The sequence below is a fragment of the Malania oleifera genome, chromosome 11 (assembly GCF_029873635.1).
Source record: "Malania oleifera isolate guangnan ecotype guangnan chromosome 11, ASM2987363v1, whole genome shotgun sequence".
Classification (NCBI taxonomy): Eukaryota; Viridiplantae; Streptophyta; class Magnoliopsida; order Santalales; family Ximeniaceae; genus Malania; species Malania oleifera.
Window position 1 is genome coordinate 32,623,963 of NC_080427.1, and position 23,803 is coordinate 32,647,765.

Sequence of the window (23,803 nt, forward strand, 5' to 3'; positions counted from 1 at the left end):
CTTTATTAGATAACTATAAAATTTTTGGAAACAAATATTTAAATTGATAAGTTACAGCTACATAAACAGGGGTGAGTTTAAATAAAGCAGATATACAAGGAAGGAAAATACGAAATCAGAAGCTGAATTGTTTAAATTACAAAGAGAAGAAGATGGCAAGCTCATTTGGTGCATTTTCAAGGTACTAGCCAGCATATTATAGATGAGGCCAGATGAGCAATCAATTCAATAACATGTCAGTCAAGACATAGTTGTTTGACATTGACAGTCAAGTAGCTAACCAGGGATTTCAATTCCAACATTGTTTTCATAAACAAAAAGAATATAGAGATGTCTAACAAGAATAAACTAGGGAGATTCGATGCTAGGCCCCACCAAATTGAAACAACTTTTGTCACAGCCAAATATTTGCACCCATTATCATTACCAATAATCATTGAAACTATTAATTTAAATTTAAAATTATGAACATAAAAGCATTCAACAATCAACATTTGAAAACTTTTTATATGATGCAGATCGCAGGGGCAGAAACATTTTTTTTAAGCATGTATGGAGTCTGAAAAGGCATGATTTTAATGATTTAACACCTACTATGAACAAACTGTCTGAATGAACACACTAAATAAGTCAAAAAGAAGAAAAACACAGTTCACAAAAAGCAAGAAATGTTCATTTGCAACCAGAAATGTCACGCATATCAAACAAAAAATTGTAGGTATTAATCATTAAGAAAGCCTCCTACATAAAGCAATTTACATTATGAAAAATGCCTAAAGTCTATGGGCATTAACAAAAAATCTAACTTAGGTTTAAGCCAATCTGCTCATTAATAGACCCTAAATGTCAAGAATTCCTACTTTTGTTGGCTTGAGTTAGTCACTACGTTCCTGTTTTCTTGGAAGAAGCTGAAATATCCATATTATGGGTATTGGCGAAAAAACACTTAAAATAGACTGAGGTTTTTTGTTATGGATTTTTCCCTTATTGAACTTGGAAGTGACAAATGAGGAGAAGACTAAAAATAGGAAATTTATTTGCAAAATTAAAGTTCTTGAAGTTAAGATGGGATTAAAAAAGATGAAAAGCGGGAATACCAATTGAAGTTTGGAAATGTTTAGGGGATAAAGGAAATATTTGGTTAACTAATCTATTCAACATTATTATAAAAACCAAGAAAATGCCAAAAGAATGGAGAAAAAGTACTTTAATACCTTTATACAAAAACAAAGGTGATATTCAAAACTGTAATAACTATCATGGAATTAAGATTATAAGTCATACAATGAAATTAAGGGAAAGGGTAACTGAACATAGAATAAGACTAGAAATGAGAATTTACAAAAGTCAATTTGGTTTTACGCCTAAAAGATCAACAACAGAAGGTATTTATCTTTTAAGAAGATTAATGGAAAAATTTAGGGAAACGTAAAGAGACTTGCATATGGTTTTTGTTGACCTAGAGAAAGATAACGATAAAGTACTTAGGAACTTCTTTGGTGGCTTTTAAAAAAAAGGGGGGGGGGGGGTATTGGCAGCAAATATATTGAGGTCATTAAAGATATGTATGATAAAGTAGTGACAAGCATAAGGACTATAGGAAGGGAATCTAGAGATTTTCCAATCACAACAGGTGTACATCAAGATTCTGCTTTGAGTCATTTTTCACTTTGAACTTACTAGGAATATTCAAATGAGATCCCTTGGTGTATGTTGTTTGCGGATGATATTGTGTTCATTGATGATAGTAGGAGCAAAGTAGAATCTAAACTAGAACTTTGGAGAGCCACATTAGAGGCTAAAGGGTTTAGGATAGGAAGGAATAAGACAGAATATATGAATGTAATTTCAATAATATAAGGAGTAGTAGAGAAGAGAAGATTAAACTTGATAATCAAGAGATTAATAGCACTAATGGTATTTAGGTATCTTGGATCTATTATGCAAGCGGAAGGGGAAATTGAAGAAGTTGTAGTACATAGAATTAAAACAGGTTGGGTAAAATGGAGAAGTGCGTCGGATGTGTTGTGTGATCATAGAATACCATTAAAATTAAAAGGACAGTTTTATAAGACTACTATAAGGTTGGCTATGCTTTATGTTTCAGAATGTTGGGCAACCAAAAACAACATGTACAAAAAGTAAAAATCGCTGAAATGCGAATGTTAAGGTGGATAAGTGGTGTTAACATTAAAATATAAAGTAAAAACTGAGCATAAACGCAAGAATTTAAGCATAGCACTGATCGACAACAAGATAAGGAAGGGGCGGCTTAGATGGTTTAGGCATTTGAAACACAGGCATAGCAGAGCAACTATGCGGAGGAGTGAGTTAGTTATTGTTTTTGGCATGAAAAGCGGTAGGGGTAGGCTTAAATTAACTTGGAATGAGGTAGTGAAGAAAGATTTAATAGCCCTTAATCTGATAGAGAAAAACATCCTCAATCAAGCGAATTGGCGAAAAACGATTTATTGAGCCGACCCAACCTAGCGGGACTAAAGGCTTCTTCTTGTTGTTGTTATTGATTTTGTTTAGATCCTGCCCGACCATTAGAAAGCTCTAAGCAAGTCTTGTTTGGTCCCGTTGGTTTTATGTAAGGATTTAGATATGCCATCTTGTTTAGTAGGATGAGATATCTAGTTTTGAATTGCATGCATTACCAAAAAAAAAAAGCCCAAAGTCTTTGGGCACCCACAAATCTAATTTGGTTTCTACCATAGACCCACATGTCAACATAGTTCTTTTGGTTGTGTGTGCACGTGCGTGGCTTAGTTTACTAAATTCTAACATTTTTGAGAAAATCTGGCATTTCATCATATATGTTTTGTGATAACTGAACACATTTATACAGACCAGCGTTTAAGTAATTAGGGCCCATTTAGTTGTGGAAAATACCCTTCATTTTCCATTTTAGTTTTTCAAAATATTATAAAAAAAGTAACTGATTTTTCATTTTACAATATTTGTATGAAATAAATGAACAATTCGCAGTTTTGACACTATTTGCTTATGATAATAGTTTTTCTTTTAATTTCTAATTTTCCAAATAGTTACAAAAATGCCACCTTGTTTTCCAATTTTCCAACTTTATATAGAAAATTTGGAAAAGATCTTTTATTATTTTTCTAGATTTCTAACTCTTACTTTGTGAATGAGAGCATGAAATTCAAATCTTGGACCTTAATTTGTGTTTATTATGTATAACGTTTCTTTTAAATTCACACAAATCCAAATCAAGCCCCAAATCCATGATCCCAAATTATACCAAAGATAATTTTTGAAAAATTGATAACAAGTTGTCTCTTTTGTAATCATTTTGAAATCTAGAAATAAAAAATGAATTTTTTCTTTGTGTTCTACTATTTTAATATGAATCTTGAAAACTAAAAAACAAGCTAATCTTTTTATAATTCTTTGAAAAACTAAAAAATAGAAAATAGAAAATGTTTTCCATAACTAAACCGGCCTTTAGATATTTGGCTATAAGTTCTTTTTATTTTTTGGTTTTATACAAGTAATGTTTGACTATTTGAACATTTTTTCCTCCTTAAAAAAAAAAGGATAAAATAGGGAATCAAATGGGCTTTTCGGGGGATAGAGGGACTTTGATCAATCAAAACCCCTTCCCAAACTGTACAAGCTTCTTCCAAAGCATACAGCTTTCTGGATGTAGATGATATCTATACAGATGGATCTTATATATATCGTACATAGAAAGAGTTATTCACTAGAGCAAATATGATCTGGAAGTAATAATATCTCAGGGTTTGCAGTGATAACTTGGTATATCTACTATACGAGTTATGACCACTAAGACTTGAGAAATGTTGTACACCTTTTAACAGTGCAACACCATTAACTTCTTCTTCAGTGCAGGAGCATCCAGATTCAAAATAAACGACAACAGCTCAGTTCCTGTTTCACTTAAAATGGCAATTACTGTTCGCCTATTTGTTCATGCTACAGTATCATACTACTTTTTTAGGAGATTTAATGTTGTTTGTCTTTTATTAAGTGCCGATCCTTAAATAAAAGGCAGAAATTAAAGGTTTAAGAGTGCACTCAAGGGCTAAGATTGCACGAGGTAAAAAATTCTTCTGCTTTATACCACCGTAAATATTTGCTAGCAAAAGGAAATGACTAGATGCAGTCAACAAGAATAAACAATTTCCAACATGTCGATTTGATACAGCGCTAATTTTTTAGTACGATGACTTCATCTCACATTCCCAACAAGAAAAAAAAAATAAAACAATTAAAGACAATAAAAAATTTGATAAACAATAAGTAAACAGAAAATTAAGATTGGACTGTGATTACATTAACTAAAAATATTAATACATACCCGGAATGAATTACTGGAATGGAAACTTTTTGAATAATGCTCCCAATAATGACAGCTTCCCTAAGAGTGCATGTCCCTGACTGTACATCAGGAATAGAAGTTTCCATCTTATGATGTTGAAGTGGTAAACAATTTGAAATTCAGAACCAAGCATTTAAATCAAATTATATCTGATGAAGTTAATTAAACACTTCACTATTTGGTTTAACTGACAAAGCTAACAACAGTTTATCAAACTCACACTCCAACTTTAGGAAAAGCCAATAAAAGCTTGTCAGCACTTTATTTAACCATTCCAAAAAATTTATCATATCTTTCAAGCATTTGCTAAAGTTATATGAGCTTCGAGAGTATCATATAGTTGTCACAGCTGAAAAAACAGATCATACTTACTAATGCCGAAAAAGCTCACATATACAGCTTCAATCCTCAGTGTACAATTTTATGAAATGCCAAAAAGCTTACCAATATTATCGTGACACTATTCTGATTCATAATAATTGTGCATTCCTTTATCATTTTGGTCAAAAACCAAACTGCAAAACATTCTTCCATTTCTTCAATATAAAGTTGACTAAATGCATGAGGGGCTTTCAGATCTTGCGATGTCTGCAAAGTTTGTGTAATTTAATCCTGTGTGTGAAACATGTGGAAGAAATCCTATGAACTTGTTTTCTCCAACTAATACTTTTTCAACAGTCATAAAGTTCCAAAAACTCATCCATAATTATACAGAAATTTTACATGTTTATTTCAGCATCATATTCCACCATTATGAATAGTACTAAAGCATTGATGCTTTTTGCCCTTTTCTGAGAATTACATGACCTTATTTGATGCCTAAAAACATCAATCTGTAACAACTACAATTTAATTAATTCACCATTAGACTTTCAATATATCTCCAACATTAACCATTTAATGAATTTGAAATAGAAGAAACGAGACGTATCCCCAAGTCATGAAGCATTCTTCATGCAACATAACTAAGTGTTGAAATCTATACTATAGAAAGAGAATACCTTGTTCTCATTTTTTCCCCCTAAGATATCATCAAATGTGCCTCTTCTTCAAACAAAAAAGAGAGGATAAACTAGAATAAAAAACAATGTCTATTAACTGCTAAAGTACCCACTCACATTCGCAACAGCTTAAAACCACTCACGATAAGTTTGGTAGGATGGGATGGAATGGAATAGAATGTCCATTCCAACATTTTAACTTCGTTCCCATGTTTGGCCACATTTTTGGAAAAGGGAATACTCATTCCCTTGGGATGCTCATTCCCACTAAAAGTGAGAATAGGGATTCCATTATAACATGTGAGGGATACTCATTCTAACCTAAAGTTGGAATCACCCCCGACTAAATCCCCGACTCTCCTTGATACTCTCCTCATCTCCCCTCATCCTCGACTCTCCCTCATTTCTTCTCAACCCTTTCTTCTCTCTCAGGTCGTCAAATCTGCCAATTGAGGCCAAGAAATCAAATCACAGTGAGAATTAACCAGGTGAAATCCATATCAAAGCTAGGGCTCAACCCGTTCAGTCCAAATTGAAGTTGAGGTAAGTTGTTCTTCATTCAATCCTCTAGTTTGTTCCCTAATTTTTTCTGAAATTTTTTTAATCTATATTTTTCGTTTCCTTTTAAAGTTGTAATTGGAGGTTTTGAAGGAGCTATAATCAAATTTTTTCCATGCTCAAAATTTGTTTAAAAAAAAAAATTATAGGTCTCTGCCAAGTGTTAAATCACTTTTCATCTGATCACTGATCAGGACAATGGTAAAATGATTTTTCATGAACAGATTACATCCGACATAATTAATTGTACGCAAGAGTGAACCAAGGTAACATGGAGAAGATATAGATGATTAATCATAGTGTGCAGCTCACTTTCTGAGTTGCATCCATGAGTTTTGTGTTGGTGGAGAGAGAGATGAAATAGGAACTGAGATTTTTTATGACTATCACAGAATTTCCAAAGAGAAGGTGTGAAGTTCCAGTATCAGAGTTCTAGAGCCATTTGGGGTGGTTGTCCTATAGTTAGATTCCACATTTTCTGAAATTTTGAGAGTTGGTACTAGGCGCTTAATCTCTCTCTCTACAAATTTCTTTAGGACAAATCTAATTCTCAAATTATGTTTTGTATACTTCACCCCATTTTAGTAGAAAAACTGCTTCCTGCTGGGTGATTAGCTGCTTACTCTGATCTTCTCCCACTAGGTCAAACTGGTGTAGCTATACAAATCGTCCATTTGATCTTGGGTTACAAATGTCAATGGGCATGGAATGGAAAATCAAGCAAGCTGACAGTCACAAAAACCTGGACTTTTTTTTTCTCAAAAAATAAGTCAGGAATTAATATAATCTGCAACTGAGCTTGCCCATTGTTAAATATCTCAGACTGGGGACTCTGCCTCTAGTTTGAATATGTTGAAAATTTTGCCAAAACACCCCAACCTTCTTTGGTAATGGAAATTGGCAGCAACTTGCCAAAAGCATGACACACATACATCCCTAATATTCATCATACAAGGGTTCTTAAAAAATTAACCATAGAGCAAAAGTACCACCCCAGATAGGTGACAAATCTAGCAGAGGCAGATCAGAAACAGTTGTTTCATGCCTGCAAATTCTCATAGGCTGCTTAGTTGCAAGTTTGTGAGGATTCCAGGTACTTCTTGTTATCTTCCTCAATTATTTGCTTCTTCCCAGATTAATATATCTGTTAGGATGTGTTGTTTTGTGCTAGTTGGCCTGTAACTGATCCGCTTTCTGATATTATTTTCTGACCTGGTCTGCATTGTTCCTACTCAGTTGATATTGTTTTCGGCTAGCTAGTTTACCTTTTGGAAATTTTGGATTCTTGCCAAGGCTGTCCCTAGGGCTTATACACCATCATCATAATAATAATGACGATGGTGATGATGATGAGCTTATAACTCAGTTTGATTTTCTCAGTTCCAAACACTAAACTAGCCAAGTGTCATTTTCTCAGTTCCAAACACTAAACTAACCAAGTTTCCAGGTCCTCAATCCAACCCCCAGGGAAAAAAAGTAACCCTACATAGGATCACAATTTTAACAAACTTGAGTAGGACATATATCACTGCTCTTTTGCATTTTGTGAGCTAAAGCAATACTAAAATCAGAATCCTGCAATCCTACTTCAGCAATATGAACCAGTATCCACTATGGACTCATAAATTGGTAGGAGATAGGACACCAGTAGGATTGTAGCAGGGGGAAATCCTACCATACCAATACAAACCAAGATTATATAAAGAATCAAAAATTGGTAGGGGATAGGATCACAGTAGGATCATAGTAGGATTATTGGGATCATGGTGGAATATTAAGATCCTACAATACAAAAACAACAACCACAAGCCTTAACTCCCACTATGTGGGGTTGGCTACATGAATCCTTTTTCGCCAATTCAACCAATCAAGAGTGTTTTCTTCTGTTAGATTAAGGGTTTAAATCCTTCCTCACTACTTCATTCCAAGTTATTTTAAGTCTACCCCTACCTCTTTTCATGTCAGAAACAATAACTAACTCACTCCTCATAGGTGTTCTACTAGATCTGCATTTCAAATGCTCAAACCATCTAAGCCGCCTTTCCCTTATCTTGTTTTCAATTGGTGCTATGCCTAAATTATTAAGTATATGTTCATTTCTTACTTCATCTTTTATTGTTGAACCACTCATCCGCCTTAACATTCGCATCTCAACAATTTCTATTTTTTGTATATATCATTTCTTAGTTGCCCAACATTCTAAACCATAAAGCAAAGTTGGCCTTTTAGTCATCTGATAAAATTTTTCTTTTAATTTTATAGATATTCTACAATCATAGAACACACTTGATGCACTCCTCGATTTTACCCAACCTATTATAATTCTAAGTACTACATCTTCAATTCCCCCTTCAGGTTGCATAATAGATCCAAGATATCTAAATCTATCAGTGCTATTAATCTCTTGATAATCAAGTTTAATCTTCTCTCTATTGCTACTCCTTACATTACTGAAATTACGTTTCACATATTTTGTCTTATTCCTACTTATCCTAAACCCTTTAAACTCTAATGCGGCTCTTCTAAATTAGATTTCACTCCGCTTCTACTATCATTAATCAACACAATATCATCTGCAAACAACATACACCAAGGGATCTCATTTTGGATATTCCTAGTTAGTTCATCAATTACTAAAGTAAAAATACAAGGACTCAAAGTAGAACATTGATGTATACCTATTGTGATTGAAAAATTTCAAGATTTTCCTCCAACAATCTTAAGACTAGTCACTACTCTAACATACATATCCTTAATGATCTCCGTATGTATATTGCAAGCTTGCTTCTTTTCTAAGACCCACCAAAGAACTTCCCTAGGGTACTTTATCATAAGCTTTCTCTAGATCAATAAAAATCATATGCAACTTCCTCTTCTTTTCCCTAAACTTTTCCATAAAACTTCTTAAAAGATAAATAGTTTTTGTTGTTGATCTCCCAAACATAAAACCAAATTGATTTTCTGAAATCTTTGTTTCTATTCTTATTCTATGTTCAATAACCCTTTCCCACAATTTCATCATGACTCGTAATCTTAGTTCCAAGATAGTTATTACAGTTTGAATATCGCTTTGTTTTTGTACAAAGGTACTAAGGTACTTTTCCTCAATTCTTCTAGCATTTTCTTGGTTTTTATAGTAGTGTTGAATAAATTAATTAACCAAATAATTCCTTTATCCCCCAAGTATTTCCAAACTTCAATTGGTATTTTATCTAGTCCTATAGATTTCCCACTCTTCATTTTTTTTAATGTGATCTTAACTTCAAGGACTCTAATTTGCAAATAAATCTCCTATTTTAGTCTTCTCCTCATTTGTCACTCCCAAGTTCAACTTTTCATTTTGGTTTTCATCAAACAACTTATCAAAGTATCTCTGCCACCTCCACCACCTCTCTTTTATATCTTCTTCTCTAATTAAGACATTATTATTCTTGTCCTTTATACATTTTACATCACCTAAATCTATGCATTTTCTTTCTCTAGCTCTAACAAGTTTATAAATGTTTTTTTCTCCTTCTTTTGTATCTAGCTTAGTATATAAAGTATCATAAGCTCTATGTTTAGCTTCATTGATAGCAGTTTTGCATTTTTTCTTACTTCTTTATATTTTTCAAGATTTTCCAAATTTCTAAATTTTGTCATATTTTATACCAATTTCTTTTTGTCTTAACGGGTTTTTGGACTTCTTGATCCCGCCACCAACCTTCTTTACTGCCCGAGTATCTTTCTTTGAACTCACCCAAAACCTCTTTTGCTATCCTCACAATAGAAGTTGTCATTTCATTCCAAACAGTATTTGCATCCACCTTATCCCCTATTATCCAACCACACTCTTTGTTCATTTTATCTTTGAATTTTACTATATTATCTCCCTTCAAGTTCCACCATCTAGTCCTCTTGTGTTGATTTCTACTACTCCTCTTCCATTTTTTAATACGCATATCTAATACTAAGCCTCTATATCGTGTAGCCAAACTTTCACTTGAAATAACCTTACAATCCTTACAAGATCGATGATTCCCGTTTTTAATTAAGAAGGAATCTATTTGGCTTTTATTATACCCACTCTTGAAAGTTATTAAGTGTTCTTCTCTTTTTATAAAGCAAGTATTCAATACAACAAAATTGAAAGACATGGCAAAATCTAAGATTGTATCACCGGCCTCATTTTTATCTCCATACCCATGGCCTCCATGTATCCTCTCATATCATCTATTATCCTTTCCAATGTGACCATTCAAATCAGCGTCTATGACTGTCTTCTCGGAGATTGGTATCCCTTTTAAAATAATATCCATATGTTCCCAAAATTGTCTTTTAAGATTTTCTGCTAAGCCTAGTTAAGGAGCATACGAACTAATGATGTTTGCTATCTCCGAGCCTAAAGTCATCTTGATTTTAATGATCCTATCCCCTACTTTTTTAACATCAACTACATTATCTTTTAGGTCTTTGTCTATAATAATATCCACCTCGTTTTTTATGTTTCCTTTCACCAATGTACCAAAGTTTTACATCCTAATTTTTCAATTTCTCTAGCTTTCTCTCCTACCCATTTCTCTTGAAGGGATTAAGTTAATTTTTCCTTCTAACATTATTTCCATACTTTTTCCCATAAGAGCCCCTATATTCCAAGTTGTGAATCTAATCTTAGTTTCTTGCAGTAACTTATTAACCTTCTCCCTTTTATACTAACCCAATCTATTTACTTGACCTAGGTGAATTTCGTAAGAATTCATGATAATAAAAATCTAACAAAGCTACCTAACACAACCCTGCTCCTTTATCCGAGCTTGGGACTGGCTATGTGTACAAAGAATTTATGTTACACAGGTGAAGTACACATTTGCGTATTTTTTCTTGACATAAGCAAATTTCTAAATCACATCCTACAACTAGTAGAAACCACACACAATACAAATGCATTAAAAAAAATATTTAAAGCATACAATTTTGGGTGTGGATCCAAGCTAGACTACAATATAAAAAACCATGCAATAGTACTTTTTGAAAATTTTTGTATATTCCAAAACTACTTAGTGTTTGCTTTGTACAACTCGTACTACAAATGGTGTTTGCTTTGTACAACTTGTACTACAAATGGCCAACTTAGAAAGTGGTTTTGTTTATTTAACATCAACATATGGGCTTCTTAATTAATATTTAGTTCATTCGCGTTCATTAAGTAGTTCAACCTTATGTTAAAGGTTTTGTGTTGTGTGTTGTGAGTATAAAGAGGATCAGGTGCATTTACTCATTCAATGTTCTGTCAAACTTCAAAGGACTTTTGTGGCTTAGAGTTCATGGAGAAAACTTTTTTAATTTGATGGGAGAATGTCAGATTCACCCTCAGATTTTGAACAATTTTTGTTGGTTGATTTTCTTGGCTTTGGGAAACAAAAGAAGGCCAAAATTTTGCAGCAATCTGTTGTTTTCGCAATTATTTAGGTTGTTTGGTTGGAGAGGATGGATTGGATCTTTTGTGACCATCCTTCATCTTTATATCTTATTCAGGAAAGGATTGGGCTTTTGGCTTCATTGTGGTGTTCACATCTGGTTGGTTTGATAATACGGCTTTCTCTCATATTCAGCAGGATTTGATGGCTCTTTATTTCTTATTCAGAAAAGAATTGGACTGCCTTTTTTAAAATGTCAGACCCAATGTACCTATGGGTAAATTGGGTTATTGAAATTTGATTTAGAATCCAAGGTTCTTAGAGCAAGCAGGACTAAGATGGATCAAATATCATAGACAAACATGTGAGTAAACTGAAGCAGATCTTCATTATGACTCACACCCTAAACTTAATGGTACAATTTCGTCCTTATATTTTCTAATATTTTGAAAAATATATTGTGGTTGGGCACCCCAGGGCATTCTTAAAAATACAACTCCAATTTATTTCTAGGATTTGGGTAATACAGGTTGAGAACAACATGTGAGAGCAGCTCCAGCAAACTGATCAAATATCCATATTTCCCTAGGAACCAACCATAATTTGCTTCATTCTTCTTCTTCTTCTTCCTTTCTTATCTTTCTCTTCTTCTCACTGTTTCTCACCGTTAATCTTTTTTTTCCTTTTCTGTTTCTCTTTACTGTTCTGCATCATTATGTTCTGCATAATTTCCCTTTATTGAAAATTTTTATGCTGCCCCTAAATATAATTTATGGGTCCACTATTGACTCTATTGCAAATTTGCTTGCCTGGAAGCTTCTGAAACTAAAAGCTGATGATATCCAGATCATATTTCTTCATAGTTAAGAACCGTGTGCAGTGGGAAGGAGTTCCGACTTTCCATGTGTGCTGTAGATATAGGGGCTTTTTAACATTACTTATGCATGCTAACATCTAATAATGGCGTCTACTCACAAATCTCATATTTTAAAAATCAGCTATTAATATCTTATTTTCTTAAAGTAGAAACACCAAATAAATGAACTTCTTGGAGAGATAATCTAGCAATTGGTATGTCCAATCAGTGGAGACAAAGTATCTAACGAAGTTTGTTTGGTTGTATGAACTTCTTAAAGTAGTAGTTAATGTAAAAACTCCTATATGTACATCAAATGAATGGACTTCTTGTTTGGCATGTATTCTAGAATCTTGGTTGTAATGATACTGTCCATTACATTAAATTTTAATGGTGCATCCATTATATCATATGCTTCTTAAATGGTTTAGTCTCTATTAAATTGAGGAAATTCCTATATGCACGTCAAATGAATGGACTTCTTGTTTTCCATGTATTATTGAATCTTTATTGTAGTGATATTATCCATTATATTGAATTTTAATGATGCATCCATTATATTGAATGTTTTCTTAAATGTATTCTTGAATCTTGATTGGATTTTAGGTATGGCCTCAGAAGACACTCATGATTCTGGTAAAAACAAAAGGTTGTGGAACGAAGAAGAAGATGAAAAATTAATTGAGGCTCTTCTTGATTTGCAAAGTATAATGCTAATCGAGATTTCAAACCAGGTCATTATGGTGAAATTGAGAGGACACTTACAATGATTTTTCCAAATTCAGTTTTGAAAGCTAATCCTCATATTAAATCTAGAATGAAAATCCTAAAACAACAATTCAGCATCATATATGATATGTTGCATGAGCCAAGCACTGCTGGTTTAGGTGGGATGATGTCAAGCAGTGTGTTGTTGCAGAAAAGTCAGTTTAGGATGAGTATTTAAAGGTATTTAAGTAACATTCATGTGATGTTTTTAATTCATATGGATAGTGTTTTATTTATGCTTACTAATGAAATTAACCTTCAATGTATTTTTTTCTGTTTTTTAAAGAGCCATAACAATGCAAGACAATTTAAGGACAAGCATCGTCCACACTATCATTCGCTTTCTTTAATTTTTGGAAAAGATCATGCAACTGGAAAGGAAGCTGAAACTCCTGCAGATGTTTTGGAGGAATTGGAAAGAGAAGAAAATGTCAAAGGAAATAATGATTTGGAGGATGAAGATGTTGGAGATGTTTCTCACATGGAGTTCTCTGTTGCCCATGCACATGCCCCAACTACTTCTCCTGAGGTGAGTTCAAAGAAGAAAAGGAAGAAAAGAGTTGATAGTAATAAAGCATTTGCAGAGATAATAAAAGAATCAGTTACCTTTCTGGGCGATGAGTTATACAAGTCTAGTGAATGGGTTAGTCGTGCAATTGACATGCATTGGTTATGGAATCAAGATTGAAGATCAATGATAAACTTTTGAAGATACAAGGTCTAAGTATGATCGAGAGGCACAAGGCAATAATAAAAATTGGATCTAATTGCATGTTAACTGAGCTTTTTTTTCTTTTTTTACTGTTGTTGATAATGAAAAGAAAGAATGAGTGAAGATCATTCTTAGTTAGTTTTGTTATATGGATGTTGGCTTATTTGACAAACTATTGAACTTCTTAATCGAATAGGAATTTTTTAATTTATGTACACACTAGAAAACATGTGACATTGATAGAATGAAACTGTTGGGATTTACTTCGTCTAATTTTTTTCTTTTAAATTCTACATGTGCATCATAAATGAATGCTAAATTTTTTTTCCTTTAGTTAAAATTCATTTTAAAGAGTTAATTTCTTTAAAAAAAATTATTAGATCTATACATTTTAATGTATTTTTAAAAATTCATGAGTATTCCATTTCATTATTAATTACTTATACCAAACATGAGAATGGAATGGAGAATGGGGATGCCCATTCCATTCTAGTGCGATTCTATGTTTGTCACCAAATAGTGGAATGTGATTGGTCATTCCATTCCATTCCATTCTTATCTCATTCCATTCCTGCATACCAAACATAGCATCAAAACTACTCATTGTAAATTTTAAATATTTCATGGCGAGTAAAAGAGTACATGCATATTTTGTGGGACTGACAATTGAGCATGAACTCTAGTGCCAGGAAATTGCAAAGCATGAACAGAAAAATATGGAGAAGCGCTCAAGATTTAGCCATACATGCGTATGTACACAAGTACACACATAAATATGCACACAGATACACACACAAACATAACAGATAATTGTGTTAACAGAAAGAGATAGTAATTGCAAAGAGGAGGGCAATAAAAATAAGAAGCAACTGCAGAAAATTTATATATATGATAGTTAACTAGAGTATGGCAAACACATTGAAGTATGATTAGGGAAGTATACCTCACATAATGGAAACAATATTCCTTTGAAGAATGCCGCAGGTTTGTACAGAGATTTTTTCAAAGCCTGATACAAAGCAAAATGGAGTCTCTTATTCTTGCGGATATCTTCTCTGACCCGTGGGAGCAAGACAAGCTTGTAAAAGCGAGTAGCCTTTGCAGCACCTAAATTAGACGCAAAGATTCTTGTGACTTGGTACATCGCATTCGGTGACCAATTCTCAGGTTCAGTGATATATAAGACTTCCTCCCATAACTGCAGTGAAGGGATGTGTTTTATTGCTTTTGGCATTTTTCCTGCAGTATATCTACTAAGAAGCTTCCCAACTCTGCATGTCATATTTACAGTAGCATTCAAAAACCTTTCTTGTATATATAATCTAAAACTATTTAATCAAATATAGTAATGTGGGCCAAGAACCTACCCCTTGTACAAATCTATAATGGTGCTATCCAATTTAGGCAAAGGCCGCTTTTCTGCAGACAAATAAATCAAATTAATGCTAAATAATGGTAACAAAATCCTAAAAATGCAAACCTTAAAAAAAAATAGGCCAAAAAAACTTCAGATGAGACAGAATAAACTCAATCACAAATTACAGAAATTAAGTAAAGAGTTTTTTTTTAAAAAAATGAAAGGAATGGGAAAACAGTCAACATGAGATGAGATGTATTTAAAAAAGAAACAAAGTACCCACCAGAAGCTAACCAGTCAAGTAGAATGTTACTGTCATGTAGCTAACCAGGGATTTCAATTCCAACATTGTTTTCATAAACCAAAAGAATATAGAAATGTCTAGCAAGAATAAACTAGGGATATTCTATGCTAGGCCCTACCAAATCACAACCAACTTTTGTCACAGCCAAGTATTTGCACCCATTGTCATTATCAATTATCATTAAAACTATTAACTTAACTTTAAAATTATGAACATAAGAGCATTCAACAATCAACATTTGAAAGCTTTTTATACAATGCAGTTCTCCGGAGCAAAGAAACATTCTTTTTAAAGCACGGATGGAGTCTGAAAATGCACTATTTTAATAATTAACAGCTACTATGAATAAACTGTTTTAATGAACACACTAAAGAAGCCAAAAAGAAGAAAACACAGTTCACAAATAGCAAGAAATGTTCACTTGCAACCAGAAATATCACACATATCAAAATAAAAGGAATGGGAAAATAGTCAACAAATATGAAATGTATTTAAAAAAGAAACAAAGTACCCACCAGAAGAAACTTGTGCATCGTTTTCTTTTATTTTCTGGGCAATAAGGTCTGCAAGTGTACGCTGCGGATGAACATCCTTCGAAAAGAAGGCCTCCAACAACCTTTCATCCTCCTCATTGATCTCCTTCTACAGTTCAAAAAAGGAAAATCATATTATATTTATCCAATTCCTAAGAGAAACACAAAAAATATGAGTAACGTAGTGCTAAATCTTATTTGCTTCAGTTTTGACAAATGATAAAAGGCCAACATTTTTACCAACATTCCATCAGCAAAAAAAATATAAAGCAAATAGGAACTGTTTAAAAATAGGAACTGTTTAAAAAAAGTCCAGCTTACTTCATCAAAGCCATATTGGCTTTGAGTTTCAGAGAATCCACCAAATTCATCTATGTCTTCTTCAGAAGCAGCATCATCTGTTGGTTCAGCAAAGGACAGGTTATTAGGGTTATGTTCTTCAGCCTCATCCTCAATCTCTTTTTGCTGAATCAGAGCTTCTTTCAGGATCTTGGAACTCATGACCGACGAAATAAGCTATAAAAAAGCAAATATGGAGCAAAAAATTGTAAACAGAGAGAAAAAAGCGATTACACGACCCCACTTGTCTACACCACAAACATGTACACTAAGAGTTTTGTTGTTGGGGGGGGAGGGAGCCAACCTTCTCTTCTTTTTGGTGTTGTTTAGGAAGTTTGGGGCATTTCTTGGAGGCAATAATGTCTTCGTCAGCAGCCATGAAAGGTTGTGGATTTTGATGCTTACTTCTCTTTTTCCCCATTGAGATGAACTTCTAAACAGAAGTTTGACACTGATTTCATTAGTGAGCATAATGACATATAGAAGATAACAAAAACTTAATATTGAAACCAAACAACCAAAAGCAAAACAATGACTCCAACAAAAAACCCACATACAACCCAGCCCTTCAAAAACAGACAATGTTACAGCCAGAAAATAAAAGCAAAGAATGCACAAGCAAAATAACTACAATTGAACATTTTTTTAGTTCTGCAATCTACCATGCAGTCGTAAAGAACTTATAACTATATTCACCAAGGTTGTGCACACACAATACGTGTGCATGCATCAAACAGTAAACAATCTCAAATGAAGTGGGAGAAAATACAAGCTTAGGGGCGGGAGGGGGGGGGGTGTTAGTAGTTTTAAAATGGTTTAAGAGTTGCATTGTCCTCTTAATCTTTATTTCAAGTTAAAGATAATTTAAATTGGAGACAGATATATTCTTCGGAAGTATATTGAAAAATATCAGAGGAGAGACCAAAATTCTTACCTTTCTTTAATAATTAATAATATAGATATTAGACATTAACAAAAACCGAACCGAATCTTCTGGTTTTCAATAGTAGCAAATCGAAACCAAAACCAAAACCGGACCTAACCTATTATTCCTTGGAGAACCGAACATTGGGTGGTTCGGCTATGGTTTTTTCGATTTTTAACCAATTTTTTAAATGTTTAACAATTTGGTTTCCTTTTATATTTCCGAACTTCATCTTTCCGGAAAAAAAAATAATAATAAACAAGAAAGTTTGTCGGACTTTCATCAATGGCGACGAAATTGTTGAAAGCCAAGCCCCAACGGTCTCTAACCAAATGATTGTTTAGCCAATGATGGATTTCGCGCCACAGAGTGAATCAAAGAACTGAACTGGTGAGACTACTCCACTACAGATTGATGGACTTACTAATTTGCTGATTGATTCAAGGAGTTAAGACTGACGGTCGGGTGATCGGGCGAAGGTTGTTGAGAATCTATTGGACATTTTGATTTTTCATAATATTTCATAATTTCCATTGCACAAAACCAAAATTATTCCCACCAAAGCTTCTCTTAAGAAGAAGAAGAAGAAGAAGAAGAAGAAGAGGAAAAAGAAGATAATGACCTTGACGATCGAGGCCCAGGGCTTGCTATCCAACGAGGAGACGAGGATTGCAAGGTTGCGGGCCTGCGGCAAGTCGGTGGCAGAGGCAGAAGGTTGGCTGCTGGCGGCTGATTCTCTAAAGCAGAAAAGAGAAGAAAAACCCTGGTCCCTAAATCAATTGAGAATTTGAGACTTCAGAGCCAAACTGGTAGAACTTACTTTTTCAAAATCTATACTGACGGAGCATATTATAATTGGATAATGGACCAATCATATTTTAACATACATATAAATTTATTTACATTTAAATCGGTTTTTCAGTTCGGTTATATTTATGAAACTGAAATCAAAATCGAAACCAAAACCAAAAATTTCCAATTCCTAAAACCGAATATCGAAAAATCAAACCATATGTGATTTTGATTCGAATTCAATGTGATTTTCAATTTTTTGATAATTTTTGTACACCCCTACTATTCTTACTCACAGTGTAATCTTTAAAATATGGGTACATCTCCTCTTCAAATTGATCATCCAATCTAAACAATTTTATGGTATAAATTAAGAGAAGCAATAGAAATACAAAATCATAGGAACACATATCCTCCCAAAACTAAAAATTTTTAGAAGACCCCACACAGAAAAAGAAAAATGAAAAAAAAAATCGCCACAAAACTACCCACCAATCATATCGCAAATCACATGAGGAATATCTCCAACAACATGGGGGAAATGCCCAAAGGGAAGCTAAGGCACAACTCTATCCTAAAGCAAATAAGGAGGTACATAATATCAATAGCCACACTGTAATCAATAAGAAAGTGTAGAAGTTCTAGAAAGTTTCCTTGATTACTTAAATGATTAGGATTCATAGTGACTTTATGTCACGAGTTAAACTTGTTCAGGGCATTATGCTTGCTTGTAACCGCTTATCTCGTGTGTTTGGGATAGATTTCCATCATGTAAATACTAGTGTAAGGTTATTTTCTACTAGTAGTGTCTTTGTATGCCAAATAAGGCAGTATGACTCCTCGGTCACTTTGATATTTCCTAGTGTTAGGATGATAATTACATAAAAACCTCTTTAGGGGAGAGTGAGTGTTCATCAGTCATTATAAAACTCACTAGCAATTGTCAACATGCTTAGCCTACTTGCCTCCCTCGTTAAGTACACCATGTCAACGGAGGATTTATTAATGAATTACGTTTGCTTCAATGTTTACTGCTTGCTTGCCACGGCTTTCATGAATTGATTACTGTTTCCGCTGCTATCTGAATGAATGTTAATGAAAGTGTTTCATGGATGAATGTTGGTAAACGATACGCTAACTAGTTAAACAAGAGTGCTTTAGCTAGCGCAGCACGGCCCTTCACAAGGGTATGAAAATAGTCGGACCGTGACATTTGGTATCAGAGCCAAATGTAAAGACCCGAAAAATTAAAATGATTAAAATAATTAGAGAAAAATAATAATAAATAAAATAATAAATGAACAGATAAAAGGAATAGTATGAGAAAAAAAAACAAATATATATATATATATATATATATAAAATAAAATGAAGTTAGACTAATTATTAATTAGTTAATTAATGGAATATTATTTGATTGAATTAATAAATTAATTAAATGTTAGGATATGGTGTGTGTGTGTATATATATATATATATATATATATATATATATATAATATAAAATAATATAAAGATAGAATTAAGTGAATTGGATTTCAATTTGAAATCCAATTCACTTATCAATGTTCAGAGCCTGTTCACGCCCCTTCTCTGCAATTTCCTTCTGGTTCCTGTGTGTAGCGAGCTCCGCTTCGTCTCCGTCTCTCCTTCTCTCACTTTCTCGACGAATTTACGATGGATCAGAAAACGGAAGGTGTCGTTGAACTCCTGGTTTTGCTGCCGACATTTCTATTAGAGCAAATTTTTCATGGGAACGGTTTAGACACTGCTCCTGGGGAAAGGTAATTTTTTCCCATTTTCTCAATTTCGCCGTTAATACGTGGTTAAATCGACGAACGGACACCACCACGAGGTCCTAGTCGTCGTTATCGTCATTTTGACGTATGTAATTTTCCAATTGGGATTTTCTAGACCCTACTCCAAAGCGAGAGTGGAATTTGGAAAATTTGACAATTTGGCTAAATTTAAGGGTATTATTATTTATTTAGGAATTATGGCCCTATGATATATTTAAATAATATTTTATTCACAAATAATTTATCGAAACTAGAAATTTAATTTCAGGATTAGGGTGAGCGCCGCAGGTATTTTTCGGAGTCCCTGTTGGCGTAGTTCAAGAAACCAAGTAAGGAAAAAAATATATATTAAATCAGAATTTTTATGAATTAAATAAAAAAAATAAATTGTGTTATATGTACGTGTAATTTTTCAGCATGGGTAAAATGTTAGCTACTTAAATTATATTTTTTTTTAAGTTTAGGGATGTTAATTAGATATGTATGTGTGAAAATGAACTGATAAAAGTGGAAACATATTTTCAGAGTATTTATGTAAGAAATAAAAGGTATTTTTAGTATATAAACATTAAATGTTGGTTGGCTTATTTTACAGGCGGTGTATGAATTTTATTGCTAAATTGTGTGGCATGAGTAAAATAGAAATTTGTGTGGAATTATGTTATATATATATACGAGATGCAAGATATACAAAAAATGAAATGAGCATGAAAATGATATATAAAATATGTTGCATGTGAGTGTTAATACAATTATGGAAACAACCACGGCTGAAAAGATGCCGACCACGGCTGAAAAGATGCCGAAGCTAACCAATCACGGTTGAAAAGATGCCGACCACGGATGAAAGGATGCCGAAGCTAACCAATCACGGCTGAAAAGATGCCGACCATGGCTGAAAGGATGCCGAAGCTAACCAATCACGACTAAAAAGATGCCGACCACGGTTGAAAGGATGCCGAAGCTAACCAACCACGACTGAAAATATGCTGACCACGACTGAAAGGATGCCGAAGCTAACCAACCATGGCTGGAAAGATGTTGAGTATAATGAATTAAAATAAAAATGAATATGAAATGAAAATGAAATAAAAAGGGAAATGAATGGAATGGAAATGAAATGTGAAATGTGAACAATGTAAAATGGGAAAGAGTCATTTAAAGTGAAATACAATGCAATGTTAAGCCATAAATATGAACAGATGTGTATAATTAAATAATGATAGAAAGAATGATGCATTATGATATTAGAAGTATGTATGTACATAGAACATGTTACGATTGGGCAAGACGTACCTTTCTCCTAAGGGCTTGCTGAGTAAGGCGAGTGCACTAGTAGCTACAGATGTGGCAGTACCCCCATAACGTACTAGGGTAGAGGGAACCTACTTGTATGGGCGGGTAGATTTTCCTATCCTTTGGGCCTTTGCCGGTAAACTATTGTTGAATGGTGTGAGTACGAGATTAATTTATCACTTGAGGGCTTACTGAGTAAGGTGAGTGCCCTGGTATGCTTTAACTGTGACCTTTGGGTTGCCTAAGTATCAGAGCAGAGGGGTGCTACTTGTATGGACGGGTAATCACCCGTATCCTCGGGAAATCTCGTGAGTTAAATATTTATGTGTTTGATTAGGATCAGGGAATGATTTTAAAAATTATGTTAAAGATTTTCAAATGTTAAATATTATGTTATATATAAACTCATGTTGGCCACACACTGCTTTAATATATGGTTTCTTCCCTTACTGAGATGCGTCTCACCCAAATATAAATTCATTTTTTTTTTTCAAGATTTCATCGAGATCGAGCTTGGAGAGCTCGAGGTTCTATAACATTATTGGGAAATAGTAAAAGAAAATGGTATATTTCTATGTTAATTATGAGATACAAATATTTATGTTTTACGTCCTTATATTTTAAGTCTATGGAGAAAAGAAAGTTGTGAACATACTAAAATGTTTTGGAGATATATGTAATTATAGAAATGCAGGTGTCGAATGATTTAATATGGATTATAGTTAGAATTAGTAAACTCTGGTATTATGTTATATGGAGATTGTGATTATGTTTTTCCACTGCGTATGTTTTGGAATATGATTTATAAGGATATGATCAGGTATAACGCACTAGACCCGGGTTTAAGGGTTCGGGGCGTTACATTGTTGGTATCAGAGCAAAGGGGTAGTTACCCCCGATCCTTGGGAACTCTCGCTTATGAATAATTGTGGGAAGTAAGACTCTCCGCCCGGGGGCTTGCTAAATTGAGGGACGGTGATACATAACGCCTCAATCTCAGTGAGTGCTCTGATAGGTACCCGTTGTTGTCACGGGCGCAAGGCCCTTAAGGGAAAGTGACAACACCCGAAAGGGGGATGTTTCAAAGTCGGTGACACTTGGTGAGAGCCTAAGGTTGAGTTGCTACGTGAATTCGATTGTCTTCGTTGTTGTATTTGGAAAAGCTTTGGTAAGTGACCATGGCACCAAACACTACTAAGAGGATCAGCATGCTGGAAGCACAGGTTGAGACAATAGCCAATGTTGACTCTACGAGTCCAATCCTATTTTGATAATGACAAATCACTCGATATTTGATTTGTGCATTGAGTTTGTGAACAGGACTTACACTAAGCATGCATGGAAAGATAACGAGTCATGGACGTCATAAAGTAAAGCTTATACATTTTAGAAAGCATCATGGAACTCAAAGAGTATAAGAATCAAGATGCAAGCAGCAAAGTTCAAGAATATTTTGAGAATGGGTATTTAGATCTCATGTACTTACATTTTCGTATGATTTAATTTGAGACTCATAACTTAGAATGATGGTTAGGATTCATGCATTTCATGTACATCATTAGGGAATCTTCATGGACCTAGAAATGTTTGGAAAATCATGAAATATATGTTCTATAAAAGGCCCAAGAAAAATAGCAAAGCAATTTTTTTAATTAGAAAAAGGAAATAAAAAAAGGAGTGGACTTTGGTAGCCTAAAGTTAACCTCAGGCGCCTAAAGATTAAGTTCAGTAGCCTGAAGAATTAAATGGGAAAGATAGAACCTGGCAGAGGTACCTCGGTCGCCTGGCCCTGGAACCTCAGGCGCCTGAAATTGCCACTTTAGGAGCCTGAAGTCGAGTTCAGTTGCCTGAACTCGTGGGAAAGCCTAAAAATCAGTTTTTTATTAAAAAGACTCGCAAGCTATCTTATTGATCCAACGACTGAAATCAATCCTAAAGGTAATATACTATATATTATGAATATCTAAACCCTAGAACAGTAGTTAGATACGCAAGAAAGAGAAGAACACACCTTGTTGCAAGATCATTGAAAAGTGTTATACGATTGCTTGTACATCAATCTAAAATCTTCAAGCTTGGGCAAATCAAATCAGATTTTCAAAGGGAACTTGTTTACTCTACTGGACTTCAATCTAGTATTGAGGTTTAATCTTTCAATTTATTAGTGTTGTGACTTTCATCTCATCTCATTGCTTGTTCTTGACTAAGTATTGAAAAGTTTTGATCTTGAGTGTACCTATTCATATAAAATATATTTTTGAGAAGATCATTACTTGAGAAAACTTATTTAACTTGCTTGATTGATTTTTTAATTCAAGTGTGTATTTTCTAAAAGATATATATTTTAGTTATATTACTACGTGATTAAATATCCTTGGTACTTACAACTATACATTTAATTGAGGGATATTTTCTGAAAATTAATATTCTCAGTTTGTGATTAAATACATGAAATAAAGCTTTTTGATTTTGATTGAGTTTGTATTCAAGACAAAGATTTTGTTAACGAGTTCACTTCAAACATGTTTTTGCATCTTTACAAAGTGAACCAAGAACCCTAGTTAACTCCAAGGCATTTCAAATATATTTTTACTTGGGAGTTTTGATTAAATACGAATTTGTGTGTTGACACATATCATACATCAAACGATTGTATCGTTTTTCATACATTCATAAGCTTCAAGTTATATCATATGTTAATGTGCTAAGAATTTGAATTGTACTCACAAGCTTTTGTTAAAAGCATTGTTTTCAGTGTATTTTCTTGATTTTATTGTATACATGGTTCGGGGTGTGAACCG

At 33.7% G+C, this 23,803-nt stretch overlaps 1 protein-coding gene across 2 annotated transcripts in view; it reads right to left on the reverse strand.

The window, feature by feature from the left end:
- The window catches only part of LOC131143481 (bystin), a 34,598-nt gene extending 16,649 nt beyond the window's left edge, over window positions 1-17,949 (reverse strand). Inside the window, exons 1-7 of one of the 2 annotated variants that reach the window (XM_058091812.1) lie at window positions 17,738-17,943; window positions 16,495-16,620; window positions 16,173-16,367; window positions 15,834-15,960; window positions 15,025-15,076; window positions 14,601-14,928; window positions 4,346-4,425 (exon numbers count right to left, since the gene is read on the reverse strand). In XM_058091812.1, coding sequence (XP_057947795.1) covers window positions 4,346-4,425; window positions 14,601-14,928; window positions 15,025-15,076; window positions 15,834-15,960; window positions 16,173-16,367; window positions 16,495-16,611 — 899 coding nt within the window. In that variant the 5' untranslated portion in view covers window positions 16,612-16,620; window positions 17,738-17,943. Of the gene's footprint in view, window positions 1-4,345; window positions 4,426-14,600; window positions 14,929-15,024; window positions 15,077-15,833; window positions 15,961-16,172; window positions 16,368-16,494; window positions 16,624-17,737 lie in introns of both variants that reach the window. The other variant, XM_058091811.1, reaches the window with a different exon arrangement.
- Between the last annotated feature and the right edge of the window lie 5,854 nt (window positions 17,950-23,803).